The sequence below is a fragment of the Columba livia genome, chromosome 1 (genome assembly GCF_036013475.1).
Source record: "Columba livia isolate bColLiv1 breed racing homer chromosome 1, bColLiv1.pat.W.v2, whole genome shotgun sequence".
Classification (NCBI taxonomy): domain Eukaryota; kingdom Metazoa; phylum Chordata; class Aves; order Columbiformes; family Columbidae; genus Columba; species Columba livia.
In genome coordinates, this window is record NC_088602.1 from 3,576,664 (window position 1) to 3,592,054 (window position 15,391).

The window sequence follows — 15,391 nt, forward strand, 5'->3', positions numbered from 1 at the left end:
TTAGCCCAAGGTTGGGGAGCAAGAGCTTGTCTTCACCTGCCTGTGCTGAGTGTCTGCGAGGATATGAATCCTGATTGTGCCTGGGACTTGGGGGTCCCAGAATGACACAAGTGGCAGTGATTCAGACACACACTAATAGAGGGATTTAACCTCCCCATGCATCTGACTAGTCCTGAGCTCTTTGGGCAGCCCCTAATGAAGCATCCCCAGGCAAGGAAGCCCCGTGCAAAGTGGAAGAAGGTGCTGGGGAGAGGAGGAGGGGGCTCATCTCCAAGATGCAGTAGGTTCATTCAGTCTTAGCTGTTGCATTTGCACAAGGAAAAGAATAAATCAAGGCTGTGCTGGTCTATATCTGGCCAGTTTCAGTCTGAAGTTCCTGACAGGTGACCCCAGGGTACGGTTGCATGCTCTCTGTGCTTATTTTTGACATCGTAATCCAAATTGACATTCAGTGCTTGAATATACAATAAGTTCATTACAGTTAAACCCTCCGGCTCAGGGATTTCCTGTTGGTAAGTCTCGGAAAAATCAGGATTCCCAGCAGTATCAGACTGAAAACGTTTGCAGATAAAATCCAAGTTAACAAGTCATGCCAAAATGGTTCTGGAGCTGAAGCAGAGCTGTATTTTCTGTGCGGTGCAGTGATGCCTTATCCGTCTTTGTTACTTGGGACTGGAGGGGGACGCCCCTGCCCTGCACAGCTTCCAAACAGGGTATTGGTGCTGCTCTCAAGGGAAGCTCGTTAAAAAGCAGTGGATAAACCAACAATCCTATGGCTAAGCAAATATCGGAGTATTTTTTGGAACATAAGCTGTTGCCTCTTCTAAAGAGCAAGAGAAAAATCCGCACAGCATCTTACCCAAACAGCCCATGATCGGCCAGGATAAACTCCACAAGCAGATAAGACTTTAGATACCCTGATTACCTCCATGAGCGGGACGTATCTCCCCATCTTCCCATGTCTACATGAGGGTTGCAACACCGCGGGGTTACTACTCAAGCTCTTGACCTGCCAGTTAATAAGCTGTTATGATGAGGTGTGAACTTGGCCTGGGACTTGTCGATGCCCATCTGGCACATGGACAGCATCTCTTCTGCTTCCACCTCCTCCCCTTAATGAAACTGATACCTTATAAAAACACATACAGCTCTCTCCGTCCGATGGGTCTCAGCTGGGATTTTCAAACTACCAGTGGAATTTGAAGCTGTTTTTCCAATAAGACGAGGGGAAAAATGTTGCTGAGTCCCAAAGAGGAAATGCGAAGAGGCTCCATGACTGAGTGATTGGAAAGGTTGGAAAGGGTGATGGGTTCCCCATCACAGGTGGAGCAAAAACCAGAGACGATGCTGTTACACACAAAAAATGATGCATCTCTTACAAAGCATCAGCAAGATGGGATGCATAGGAGAGAGTAGGAAAGCTCTCATTTCCACACATCAGCTGTCATGTGGAGAGAAGAAATACGTGCAGATATTGGAAATGTGCACTTGGGATATCTCAAGAAAAATTTTAGAACTATAGAAGTAGAAAATGTTAGAGAAGGTGATACAGGGAGACTTTAATCTCTGCTACTGAAGAGTGTGAGAACAGACAAAGACACGTAGAGCAGCCAGGACTGGAAGGGCTGACTTTGGGAGTTTGATCTAAGGTTGCTCAGGTTGTTTTTATTTTTTTCTGGAGAGTTTTGAGTATCTTCAAAGATGGAGATCCCCCACTCGGACTCCTTTTCCATTGTTTGACCACCTGCATGGGGAAAAGCTTTTTCTTTCCTATGTTCTAACTTGGGCTGTTGACTCTATTCCCATCAATGAGCATCTCCTACCAGGACATGTCTCTCTCGCATAGAATCATAGAACAGTTTGGGTCCCGGGCCAGGGTGTTGGGGCAGGGGCTCCCCTGAGAATCGCACTGGAAGAATTTTCTAGGTATTATTTCTAGGGTGGGGGGCACACACTGCTGGGGAGGGCACTGGCCCTTGAGAGCCTCTAGATGGTCTTTTCTCCCCTCATTTTTAAAAAATATATATTTAATGTATATAAATCTAGAGAGAAGGAGCAGCAGCACAGGGATGGGTGCTGGGTGGGGGGGGTTTCTTAATGCCCCCTCCCACCAGCATCGCTGCAGCGGGGCGGGAGAGCGAAGGGGACGCAAATGACGAAGAAATCAATGGCCGGAGGCAGCTGTCGGCACCCAGGTCATGGCTATGGGGGCACCCTGGATTGGGGGCACACAGCCGCTGGGCCCCCTGCCTCTGCATGTCCCAGACCCCTGATGAAGCCCCCAAAGCACTCCCCTCCTCCGGCTCCCGAAATCAGCCCGGCTTCTTGCACAGCCCCCCCGGGGACCCGCCACCCCATCCTCCCTCCCTCAACACCCCCAGGGCCCAGGGGGATTTTACAAGGTGATGTCCCCCCCGTCACTGCCGCTGCCACTCCCAGCCCTTCCCAGGGGACGGGGGAGCTGGGGGGGTTTTTAGGCTTCAAATCAATCTTGCTTATAAAAAGAAAACAAAAATACAACCAAGACAGGTTGAAGGTTTATTATTAATGCAAAAATAAGAAAAATAATTTAAAGAAACCCCCACTTTTTAAACCCCAGCTGCCCCATGCTCCATACACAGCACGGGGACTGATCCCCTCCCCAGCTCATGCGGTTCTGACCGGGCAGGCCGGGAGCCATTGATGGATCCTCTGGTGTGCACCAACCGGGTACAACTGCTCAAGGGAAACCCCATTGTTCAGGGTTCCACCACCCACTGTCCTTCATGTGTATTTTAGGAGCCCAGTTTACGGCTCCATTCCCCAGAGGCTGGTGCACGGCAGGGGACGTGATCCACCCACGCGGTGCCACGCTCTGGCTCACGTGTCTGAGCTTGTTTCAGAAATGAGTCGCACTGTGAGACTCAGCTCTTTCTGGGTGCTTTGTGAGCACAGCCTTGCTGTCCACGGCCCAGGACAGTGCTCCGGGCAGTGGCATCGGGTACCGGGCATCTTTCCAGCCATCCGGTGGTTGCTTCCACCATTGTCAGCACATCGTGTTTACCCTGGCAGGTTTGCGGGAGTGTGATCCAGTCAATCTGCCAGGCCTGCCCAGATTTGTACTGAAACCACCACCCTCCATCCCACAGCAGCTTTAACCATTTGTCTTGTTTAATTGCAGCACAACAGTGTCCATAGTGAAGCCCACCCCTCGATCTCAAGCCACACGAGCCTTTAAGAACTTAAAGGCTTTGATGTCAGCCCCTGCTTTAGGACTCCCAGACGTGAGTAAACCATTTTCCCTGTTCTCTGTTCCCTATTACAGTATCACAGTATCACAGTATGTTTGGGATTGGAAGGGACCTCAAAAGATCATCTAGTCCAACCCCCCTGCTGGAGCAGGAACGCCCAGGTGAGGTCGCACAGGAACTTGTCCAGGCGGGTTTTGAATGTCTGCACAGAAGGAGACTCCACAACCTCCCTGGGCAGCCTGGGCCAGGCTCTGCCACCCTCACTGAGAAGAAGTTTTTTCTCAAATTTAAGCGGAACCTCTTGTGCTCCAGCTTGATCCCATTACCCCTTGTCCTATCATTGTTTGCCCCCGAGAAGAGCCTGGCTCCATCCTCATGGCACTCACCCTTTATATATTTATAAATATTAATGAGGTCCCCCCTAAGTCTCCTCTTCTCCAAACTAAAGAGACCCAGCTCCCTCAGCCTTTCTTCATAAGGGAGATGCTCCACTCCCTTAATCATCTTTGTTGCCCTACGCTGGACCCTCTCCAGCAGTTCCCTGTCCTGCTGGAACAGAGGGGCCCAGAACTGGACACAATATTCCAGATGTGGTCTCACCAGGGCAGAGTAGAGGGGAAGGAGGACCTCTCTCTATCTACTAGCCAGCCCCCTTCTAATACACCCCAGGATGCCATTGGCCTTCCTGGCCACAAGGGCACAGTGCTGGCTCATGGTCATCCTGTTGTCCACCAGGAGCCCCAGGTCCCTTTCCCCTACACTGCTCTCTAATATGTAGTTTCCCAACCTATACTGGAACATGGGGTTGTTCCTGCCCAGATGCAGGACTCTACACTTTCCCTTGTTAAATTTCATCAGGTTATTCCCCGCCCAACTCTCCAGCCTGTCCAGGTCCCGCTGAATGGCAGCACAGCCTTCTGGCGTGTCAGCCACTCCTCCCAGCTTAGTGTCATCAGCAAACTTGCTGATAGTACACTCTATTCCCTCGTCTAAATCGTTAATGAATATATTGAATAATATTGGCCCCAGTACTGACCCCTGAGGCACTGCACTAGATACTGGCCTCCAACTAGACTCCGCACCATTGACTACCACTCTCTGGCTTCTCTCCTTAAGCCAGTTTGCAACCCACCTCACTACTCTATTGTCTAGACCACACCTCCTCAACTTCGCTGTGAGGATGCTGTGGGAGACTGTGTCAAAGGCTTTACTGAAGTCAAGGTAGACCACATCCACCGCTCTGCCATCATCCATCCACCTTGTTACATTCTCATAAAAGGCTATGAGGTTGGTCAAGTGTGACTTACCCTTGGTAAAGCCATGTTGACTGCCCCTAATAACCCTCTTATCCTTCATATGCCTTGAGATGGCACCAAGGATAAGCTGTTCCATTACTTTCCCAGGGACAGAGGTGAGGCTGACCGGTCTATAATTACCCGGGTCCTCCTTCCTGCCCTTTTTGAAGACTGGAGTGACATTTGCTTTCCTCCAGTCCTCGGGCACCTCCCCCGTTTCCCAAGACTTGGCAAAGATGATGGAGAGCGGTCCAGCAATGACTTCAGCCAGCTCCCTCAGCACCCGCGGATGCATCCCATCTGGACCCACGGATTTATGGATGTCCAGACTATTTAATTGCTCCCTAACCCAGTCCTCATCAACTAAAGCAAACTCCTCCATTGACCTGGCTTCATCCGGGGTCTCAGGGGTACAGGGCTCCCCAGGACAGCCTCCAGCAGAGTAGACAGAGACAAAGAAGGCATTCAGTAGTTCTGCCTTCTCTGTATCTTCTGCCACCAGAGCACCCACCCCATCCATCAGTGGGCCTACATTGCCCCTGGTGTTAGTTTTATCTGCTATGTATTTGAAAAAGTTCTTTTTGCTGTCCTTGACCCCTCTCACCAGCTGTAATTCTAAGGAGGCCTTGGCTATTCTAGCTGCCTTCCTACATCCTCTAACAGCAGCCTTATATTCTTCCCAAGTGGCCAGCCCCTGCTTCCATGACCTGTAAACTCTCCTCTGCTGCTTGAGCATAACCAACAGATCCCTATTCAACCACGCAGGCCTCCTGGCTCCCTTCCTTGACTTCCTACGTGTGGGGATGCTCTGATCCTGAGCGTGGAAGAAGCAATCTCTGAATGCAATCCAGCTATCTTGGGCCCCTTTTCCTTCAAGCAGTCTTGCCCATGGGATTTCCCCCAGCAATTGCTTGAAAAGGCCAAAGTTAGCCCTGCTAAAGTCCAGGGTTGCAATTCCACTTGCTATTCTGTTCCTGCCACACAAGATGCTGAACTCCACCATCTCGTGGTCGCTGCAGCCCAGGCAGCCCTCAACCTTTACTGCTTCGACCAGACCCTCCTTGTTAGTGAGGATGAGATCCAGCAGTGCACCTCTCCTAGTCGGCTCCTCCACCATCTGCATGAGGAAGTTATCATCAATGCACTGGAGGAACCTCCTGGACTGCGGCTGGCTGGCTGAATGGTCCTTCCAGCAAACATCAGGGAAGTTAAAATCCCCCACAACAACCAGGGCCTGTGACTGTGAGGCCACTCTCAGCTGCCCATAGAAGGCCTCGTCAACTTCCTCAGCCTGATCTGGTGGCCTGTAACAGACGCCACAACAGTGTCACCCCTGCCAGCCTGTCCCTTGATCCTGACCCATACACTCTCAACTCGCTCCTCATCCGCTCCTGGGCAGAATTTAGTACATTGTAGCTGCTCTCTCACATAGAGAGCAACTCCACCACCACGCCTGGCTGGCCTGTCTTTCCTGAAAAGGGCATAGCCATCCATGACCACATTCCAGTCATGTGAACTGTCCCACCATGTTTCTGTAATTGCCACCAGATCATAATCTCCCGACCAAACACAGGATTCTAACTCCTCCTGCTTATTCCCCATGCTGCGCGCATTGGTGTACAGGCATTTCAGAGAGCGAGCAGAGCACACCAATTTCTCCCTAGGGGCATAGGAGGCCACCCGGTCCTCATCAGTTTTAGAATGCTGCCCCACTGGGACAAGCCCAGCTACAACCCCATCCCCCTTGGAGCCTAGTTTAAAGCTCTCCAAATGAGCCCAGCTAATTCCTGCCCCAGCATCCTTTTGCCCCTGCGAGATAAACCTTTCCCGCGTGACACTGTCCGGACTGGTGTCTTATAAAACCAACCATCATAAAAAAATCCAAAGCCCTGCCTGTAGCACCAGTCTTGGAGCCAACTATTAAGAGACTGAATTTTCCTATTGCATCCCACATCGTCCCTTGAAGATGGAAGGAGTGAAGAGAAGATCACTTGAGCCCCTGAGTCTTTCACCATCCTTCCCAAGACCTTGAAGTCATTCTCCATTCCCCTCAGACTACGGGAAGCAGCTTCCTCCCCATCTGTCTGTAAGACCAGCAGCGGGTAGTAGTCTGTGGGGTGCACCACTTTGGGGAGCTCTCTAGCGATATCCTTGATTCGGGCTCCAGGTAGACTACAAACTTCCCTAAGATGAGGGTCAACCATGCATATTTGGCCCTCTGTTCCTTTCAGAAGGGAATTTCCTATTACAATCACCCTTCTTTCTTTCTTATCAGAGGCAGTCTTAAGTTGTGAAGTCAACCGCCTCTTCCTATGTGATCTTGTAGGCAGGCTTGGCACCACCTCCTCACCTACCTCTTCTTCAAGATCCAGGGCCTCAAACCTATTACAGAGGGGCACCTGGGGGGACAAAGCAGGCAGGGAGGGGGGCTGCCCGTCATGCCGAACTGGAATACACTTCCAACCCTCATCGTCTTTTAGGTCCCCCACCTCTGTCTGACAGCAACGGGGTGGGGCCGTCTCAGGACTTCGCCTCTGTCCGAGAGGGCAGGAGGTCCATCTCCTTTTGGGGGGTACCTCCCTGGGACCTCTCCGACTGGCACGTCAGGGTGTTATTCCACCAGTCAATCTCCCTTTCCCACTCCTGATGGTCCTCAGCATCTCAACCTCCTCCTTAAGTTTCACAACCATGTCGAGCAGATCTTGCACCTGCTCACACCTCACACAGGTGGAGAGCTGGCCTCCCTCCCCCGGCAGCAGCAGGCTCTGGTACTCCCTGCAGCCGGAGACCTGAACAGCCACCATTCGGGACAGAACCTCCTCAGTCTGCGTAGCCACAGTCTGTTTGAGACAAGCTCTCCTCCTGGAAGCGACCATGGTTGTCAGCAATCTGGGATGCTGGCAATAAGTTAGAGGGGCTGACAAGCGACAAGTGCTCTCTGCACCCTGCTGCACAAGCTACCACCCCCGCTGCTGCAGCACAGTGTGGGTGGGACTCACCCGCTACACAAGCTGGTTGCTCCTCTCTACACCTGGTGGGCAGCGACTAGTCGCTGCCCTCCCAAAGGCTTTTTCAAGGCAAGAGGAGGGGGTGCGGTCACCGTCACCGTGGGAACGCCCCCCGCCACGTCAGCCGCTCTCTCGCAATGGCTGCCGGGGCTGCGGGGATCGGGACTCGCCGGGAATCACGCTGTCCCTGTACGTTTCCCTCTGAGCTTCCTAATCTCGGCTGAACCTCGTGGTCGGATGAAACCCCGCCGGCTCCGGCTCTCGCTGGGCTGGCTCCGATCAGCTGACTGGATGAGGTTGTCTGAGGACAACCCTCTGCCCCACAGCCCTGCACACAAACTGCCAGAAGCTCCCATAGGCTCCTTTTAAAGCCCAAGGGAATCCGAGCTGGGCCCGTATATGGTCAGTGCTCTAGAAGCTTCTCTGGTCCGAGGCGTTTCATTAAACGAGGGCCCCGTCTGTCAGCCGGGGGGTGTGGGCATGACCAGAGCGTCCATCAACTAGAGCTGCCCGGTGCTTTCCTGCGACTGCAAAGCACTGCGACATGGCGGCCGTGGGCACCCCGGGGCGGGGCACGAAGCTGCTGCGTCCCCCCAGTGCTGGATCCCCCGACCCAGAGCAAAGCGCAAAGCGCTCCCCTCCTCCGGCTGCCGACAGCCAGCCCGGCTTCTTGCACAGCCCCCTGGTTCCCCCCTCACCCCGTCCCCCCAGTTAGTCCCAGGGGTGTTTCTGAAGCCCATGGACACCTCAGCCCCACCCGGGGGCAGGATGGGCCTCTGCTGGCTCTGCCCTGGTGCCCACTGGTTTGCTCCCCGTGCTCCTTCTGGGGGGGCCTGGATACCAACTGGATCCACCTGGGCACCCCCAAAGCGCCTTTTTAGCACTTATTTTTCTCCTGAAAAAGCAAACACAGCGGGGCTTTCTGCCATCCTGCCCCAGGGACCCCCACTCAGACCACACCGGTGCTTGGTTTCCCATCGCCATTTATTGCAGCCGCTGCCTGCTCAGCGCCCGGGGCGGTGGGACCGGGGCCGGGACCCCCGTCCTGCCCGGCTGTCAGGGGCTTGATTCATTGCGGGGGGGCTGGATGGGGGGCAGCAGCTTCGGTGCCAGGGTGAAGCGTCTGGGAGACGAGACCGGTAGGTGCTGCAGCACGGCTGATCTCAGCGAGGAGCGGGTGCCTGGGGGCGAGGGGCAGGGTCAGCCACAGACACCCACCAACAGGGTCCTGCCCCCACCTTGAAGCACACAGGCTGTTGTCCCACACTGCCCAGCACCACCCCCCATGTGCCCCCAGCTCCCTCCAGCTCCACCACGAGGACCGGCTGCCCCAGCAGCCAGTACTGCCCCCACAGCCCAGCCCAGACCCCAGACCCCCCTCCCACCCCGCCCAGCTGTGGGCACAGACCCATCCCCCCAGACAGCAGGGTGTCCTCTGCCCCCCGGTGCCCTGACAGGGCCATACTTGGCCGGTTCCTGGAGGTCGAGGTCTCTGGGGTGGCCCTTGGCATTGTGGGCAGCTCAGAGCCCCCCATCACGGAGAGCTGCTCGTCCTGCTGGTTCCCATCAGTGCCGTCCTGGCCCGACAGCTGCATCGCGTCCTTCTGGGAAGGGGAGAGCGTGTGACCCAAACACGGGGCCCCGTTCCGCATCCCCCAGCAACCCTCCCCCAGCCAGCTCTCCCCGGGGAAACTGAGGCACGGATGGATCCCCCCGCAGGCTCAGCATCCCCCTCCCCACCTCCGTCATCCCTACCTTGTTGGGGCTGCGGGCACTGGGTTTGGATGGCCGTGGGGTGCTGGGCGGTTGGGGCTGGAAGCGCGGGGGCGTGACGGTGTGTTGGCCCCCGCAGCTCCGCGGAACAGTGGGGTATCTGCACTCGCCCGTCCGCTCCCTGTGGGACAGGACATGGGGGTGCTCAGGGCCCGGCAGGTGTCACCCCATGTGTCACTCGATGCCAGGGAGGGGTCGGGGGGTGCTCCCTGTTCGGGGGGCAGTTACTCACGGTCCAGGTGCCAGCATGTTGAGGGGCCGGTCGCAGGACAGGCAATGGAAACCGGGCAGCAGCTGCCTGGAGTGGGGAGAAAAGGGCTGGGGAGCTCCTGGGGGGCACAGCCCCACCTGCACACCTGCCACAAAAAGCCTCTGCACCCACCCCCCAAGACTGGTTCAGGAGGGCTCCTCCCACACGTGCCCCCTCATTGTGCCGCCTCTATCGCTGGGAAGCTGCAGCTGGCAGGAGCACAAGGCACAGCCACTTGCTCAGCATCCCCAGGGGCGCTGCCCACATGGCTCCCATGCCAGGTACCACACCGGCACGAGCTGGGACAACCATCAGGAACAGGGCCAGCACTGACAAAGCCACCACTGTCCCCATCACACTCACTTCCTAATCCCAGCGGCATCGTCACGCTCTGCCTGCAGCGCCTTCTCCTGGAGCTGCCCGCTGAGGCTCTTCCACCGCTCCTCCTGCTGCTGCCGGAACGCCCCCAGCTCCCGGCGGTCCAGCTGTGGACGGGTGACACCCTCAGCCAGCTACCCCAGGATGGGACATGGCGGTCCCCTGGGGCACAGCCGGGAGGGGGGACCCTGGCAAGAATGCTGCCTTCGGCTGCCAGGCCCCAAGGTGCCACTTCTGCGTGGAGGGGACGAGCCCTCACCTTGCAGTCCATCTGTCTCTGCAGCTCTCGCTGGAACTGGTGCCAGCCCTTCTCCTGGCCCGTCACCCGGCTCGTCACCTCCTCCATCATCTTGTTTAGCCGCTCCTCGCACGCCTCAAGCTGGCTGCGACTGACTTTGTCAGCCAGGGCAGCTTTGTCTGCTTTCTAGCAACGGGGAAAGGCAGGAGAGCGGTGGGGACAGGATGCAGGGACAACGGGAGAGGGAGAAGTGGCTACGTGGTCCTGTTCACCCCATCACCCCCGTGGGGTTGGTCCCACCAGCCGAAGGGACTCGGGGCCACAGAGGGACCTGGCAAGGGACCCGCAGCCAGGCTGGAAATCCTCCCTCCCCCTGGCTGGTTCTGCCAGCCAGCACCCAAGGGACAAGGGGTGTTTGTCACCCTGCCCGGTACACCCTTGGCTGGCACCAGGGCCCCTCGAGCCCGTACCTCATCGATTCCCAGCACCAGCAGCTGCTCCTTGTCTGCTTGCTTCTTCTCCAGCCTCCCCAGGGCCTGGGACAGAGCCTTCCAAGGCAGACAGCAGCCCGTGATGCCACGGCAGGGTCGGAGCTGCCCCCCGGCCAGCCGAGCACCCCTGCCTCCCCACCCCATCAGAAACCTGGCGATCCTGCTGGAGGTTTGCAAGGGCCGAGCTCAACTTCTCATAGTCCTTTTGTAGCTGCATGATGCTGGCCTGGAGGCACTTGAGTTGCTCGTCCTGCTGCAGGGACTAAGAGGACAAGGTGGTGCTGAGCAAGGGGGCGGCTGCCCCGCGGGGACAGACCCAGGGTATTTTGGCTGGTGGCCACGGGCTCTCAGTTCAAGCAGGACATTTGCTCCAAGGCTTTAGTTCCCTTCCGTGCTGCTGACTCTCACAAGCCAATTAGGGGGGCAGCGAGGGGCTCCCCCACGTTACAGCAAAGCAGAAATGTCTGAGGGGTCCTGGCAGCTCAAGCCCCCTACACCACATCTCCTTACCTGTCTCCTCCACTTCGGATGACTCTCCACCTTGCTGCCCGCCTTCTGGACCAGGGACTCCACCTGCTCCTCGAGCTTCTTGCAGCGCTGGAGGAGTTTCCCCAGCAGCACCCTGGTGTCCGGGCTGCAGACGTGGCACCCTGCGTGTTCGTGTCCCCCGCTCTGCGCCGTCGTCCTCAGCTCGTCCACCTGCTGGCAGGGGAGGAGGAATCAGCTCTGAGCTGGGCTGGATGCCGCCCACAAGGCCAGGTGCCGTGGAGGCTCCATGGCCCCATCCAGCCAGGGGACGTGGCCGGGACCCCGCCAGGACCTGCCCCAAGCCAGCAGGGGCTGGGAGCGCTGCCCCCGGGCCTCACCTCTGCCTGCAGCTGCTGTGCTGTCTCCATCACCAAGTTATTCACGTACTTGGCCGCAAACTGCTCCAGCTCGGCCTGGGTCGGCTCCTGCTGCTTCTCCAACTCCTTGCGCTCTGCCTTGACCTTCTGTCCCTTGGGCCTGGACAGCGAGACAGGGGCAGGGGCAGGCTTAGCCTTCGTGGGGGTGTCCCTCGGCCCCCAAACTGGGATGCTCCCAGACCCCAGGCTCCCTCACAGCCCTGCAGGTAGGAAACCCTCTCCCATCCTTTTACCGTGGCTGTTGGGTCATCTTGCCGCCGCCGTCTGCTTTCCTACCAGCTCCAGACCCCCTCGTCTTTCTGGGAGCATCCTCCACCTTGCTGATCTGGGAACGGCAGTGGGGGGGGTGAGGGCACAGCCCCCTGTGTCATTCTGGCACGGGGAGCCTTCAGCTGCCCCCTCCCTGCCCAAACTGGTGTCCCCACAGCCCCTCGGGGACTGCTGCCGGCTCACCTTCTCCTCCTCCCCGTGGAGGGCCCTGGTCATGTCCTGCAGGAAGGACACCTGGCACCTGAGGTCGGCCAGGATGCTGGTGATGCTCTGCCGGCCTAGAGGGACGTGGTGCAAGGGGATGTGCTGTCGGTGAGGGGGTCTCACCCGTGGGGCCAGGCTCTGAGCATGACGAGCCCCTGACCCAGGGTGTCCCCACACCAAACAACCCCCGCCAGCCCCCCCGTGCTCTCACCTCCCTTTGGGAAGAGCCGGCGCACGTTCTCAAGATCTGCGCTTTCTGCTTTGGTAGATTTAAGCTGCTCCACCTGTTCCTTCAGACCAGTGCAGAGCTGGCCGAGCTGCCCAACCTGTGACAGTACCTCCCGCATCTCCGACTCGTAGCTGGAGGTGCTGGTGGAGCCCCAGGGCTTGGCCGGCTCTTGGGCATCCCCTGGGATGGTGGCTTTGGAGCTGGAGGACCCAGGCTGCACCCCAGGGGTGGTGGCCTGGGTGGCCGGGGATCCTGCCTGCATCCCCGCGGTGCTGGCCTGGGCATCAGGGGCCCCTGGCTGTGTCCCCAGGGAGGTGCTGGCCTGGGTGCCCGGGGATCCTGGCTGCATCCCTGGGGTGGTGGCGCTGGCATCAATAGACCTCGTGTGAATGGAGGGAGCGCCTGACAACTTCACAGGGGTCGCTGGTTGCCCCTGTGTCCCTGCTTGCATCCTCGGGGAGCCAGACCCTGCAGTCCCCTTGCTGGTCTCCATCCCAGGCTGTGTCCCACGTCCCTTTGGCCCCAGTGTGGAGCTCCTCCTGGCCTGGCTGTCCGTGGCCACCTGGGTGGGCTCAGCGGGGGCAGACTGGCCCCCACCGCCCTCCTGGGAAGAAGAGGCAAAAGGCAGCAGGTTTACTGGCAGCTGGGCAGCTGTGAGGACAGACCCCAGAACCCCCTGCCATGTCCCCAGTCCCCGTCCCCAAACCACCATCTTGCACGGCCAGACTCGTGTTGAAAACGAGAGCCCAAATGCAAAGGGATCACGGGGTCAGCCCGGCCATGGAACCAGAGGGATGGGATCCCCTGGGATGGAACCCCCAGTATCACTGCCCAGCACCCCAGCCCACAGGCTGTGCCCCGAGGCAGGAGGGCTGGTGTCCTCGAGGGAGCGGGGGACGCAGCTGCCTCCTGTCCCTGCGCAGCCCGGCAGCGTCCCGGGGCTTCCCCTGGAGCTGGGCGAGGAGAGGGACACCCGCTCAGATGTGGGAGCAGGATTTAAAGAGTATCCCCGAGTGAACTGGGGCACGAGGCAGAGGGACACCGGGCAGGGCTGTGCCTGGGGGCCGCGGCTGAATTGCATGGGCAGAGCTTTATCTCCCCTCCTGCCCCTCCCATGGTTCTGTTTTGAGGGCTCTCTAGTTCAAAAGTGCCTTAGCAACTCCTGGGACACCCTTCCCATCTTCCCTCCTGCTGCCCTTCACGCTGCTGACACCAGTGGCCGTGGGGCAGGGGCACAGTGTGACAGGGCAGCAGGAGCGGGGAGGGACGAGGGCCCAGCTCCCTCCCGGGGCACCAGGGGATACTCACCAGGCCAAGCGTCTCCTGGATCTCCTGGATGTCCTCAGCCAGGCCGGAATGCGCCTCCTGCAGGGCATGCATGTCCTCTGCCAGACCGACATGTGCCTCCTTCACTTCCTGGATGTCCTGTTCCAGGCCAGAATGCGCCTCCTGCATGGCCTGCTGCATGGCCCGCACGTCCTGTTCCAGGCCAGAATGCGCCTCCTTAAACTTGCTGATCTCCTCCCACAGGTCCTGGAGCGAAGCCCTTTTCTGGGAGAGCGGGTGGGGGGTGAGCCCAGGGGAGGGTCCCTGGGGACCTGGGCCCCGCTGTGCTCTGCCGCGGGAGCTCGGGCTTAACCCAGCCCTTGGGCTGAGGGCGGCACGACGGCAGCGCGGAGCCCGGAGGAGGGGGCGTCTCGTGGGGGAGCACCCAGGGACCAGCAAGAGCATCTACCTTGGAGACATCTCTCTCCTCCTCTTCCGTTGTTTTTGGCATGGCCTCCTTGGCCACGGAGGAGACCTCGGAGTTGCTCCCGGTCCCGTCCAGCGTGTCCTTCTCATCCAGCTGCTTCTTTGGTTTCCAGAGGTGCTGCCCTGTGCCCAGGGCTCCGTCCTCCTCCTTCTCCTGGCCAGGCTGGGCCTTGCTGTCCTGGTCCTTTGCCAGGCCGGGGGTCAGGCTCTGCCCTGGCTCCAGGACAGACAGCTCCTGCTGGCCCAGCTGCCCGATGATGGCCTCCAGCAATTTGTGCAGTGCCACCAAGTCGACAACCCCCAAATGGGGTGTCCCCATGGCGGCGTTCAGCATCTCCAGCAGTCCACGTGTGGCCATCACTGCTGCTCTGCCCGAAAACACTGAACTGGATGTGGGAAGACGGGAGCTCTTCTGTCTGGAGATGATGTTAGAGGGATGGGCAGCCAGCAGCCTTTCTCCTCCTCCTTCTTGCCACAGAAAGTGATCCAGTCACCAAACAGATCCAAGTGCCAAAAGCAATCCGAGTGATGAAAGTGATCCAGTCGCCAAACAGATCCAAGTTCCGAAAGTGATAAAACCACCAACAGCAGTTCAACCACCAGAAGTGGTTCAACCACCAGTAGCGATCCTACCACCAAAAGTGATGCAACCACCAATAGCGATCCCACCACGAAAGCGATCCAACTGCCAAAATGAGTCCACCACCACAGTGATCCCACCACGGCAAGTGATCCCACCACGGCCAGTGACCAAATGGGCGAGGGGCACAGGTGACAGGGGACAATATAGTGTCTCTGTTGCCCGGCAACAGCCGCCCCAGGAGCCAGCGGGCGCCGCCCTGGTCCTTTGTGATGAAGTTATCCACGGGATGGGAGATGCTGAGGCTCCCTCCTGCCTTTCCCACTTTACCGCCTACAATGCAGCTGGTGACACCTCAAATGCTGTGGCAGGTCACTGCAGCCCGTGCCCACATTCGAAGTGCAATCAGACAGGTCATGGGGAATGAAATCTCATTTCACTCAATTAAATACCCTCAGTTTTAATTGCAGAGAGAATGGCTTTATCCGTGTTGTGCACTAAATCAAACTCTCCCGACGTTTCACCCTTTCCTTTCCCCACGGCACAGTTGGCCTCGGAGGCGATTCCCCTTGGTGGCAGATGTGCAGCGACTGGCTCACGAGTGCACCAGCACCTGGGAACCTGGGCTGAAAACAAGGTCAAAGTGCCTGGTTTAGGATGCCTTTCCCTGCGGTTCATCAAGCAGAAGGATGTCTTTTGAGAGGGAGCTGTTCTGAAGGGATTTCTTCTGCCTCTCTTGACTGTTGGCGTGAGCCAGCGGCTGCTGACCAGGAAATGTGCTCATCGCT

At 57.9% G+C, this 15,391-nt stretch overlaps 1 protein-coding gene across 1 annotated transcript; it reads right to left on the reverse strand.

Moving 5' to 3' along the window:
* Positions 1-7,879: 7,879 nt before the first annotated feature.
* On the reverse strand, positions 7,880-14,936 carry LOC135580094 (glutamine-rich protein 2-like). The gene is made up of 15 exons (XM_065071963.1): positions 14,007-14,936; positions 13,580-13,822; positions 12,254-12,875; positions 12,022-12,116; positions 11,802-11,893; positions 11,530-11,668; positions 11,174-11,365; positions 10,815-10,925; positions 10,643-10,720; positions 10,194-10,358; positions 9,920-10,041; positions 9,539-9,604; positions 9,289-9,427; positions 8,999-9,137; positions 7,880-8,714 (listed from the first exon to the last, which is right to left on the reverse strand). The coding sequence occupies exons 1-15, from the start codon at positions 14,379-14,381 to the stop codon at positions 8,590-8,592; spliced, it is 2,703 nt and encodes a 900-aa protein (XP_064928035.1). The 5' UTR covers positions 14,382-14,936; the 3' UTR covers positions 7,880-8,589.
* Positions 14,937-15,391: the final 455 nt, after the last annotated feature.

Coding starts and splice junctions, on each gene's coding strand:
- LOC135580094 (XM_065071963.1), bottom strand. CDS start 14,381: ATGGCCACACGTGGACTGCTGGAGATGCTGAACGCCGCCATGGGGACA. Junction 10,926..11,173: donor ATCCGAAGTGGAGGAGACAG/GTAAGGAGATGT, acceptor TTGTCCTCTTAG/TCCCTGCAGCAGGACGAGCA. Junction 10,042..10,193: donor AGAGACAGATGGACTGCAAG/GTGAGGGCTCGT, acceptor ACCCGTCCACAG/CTGGACCGCCGGGAGCTGGG.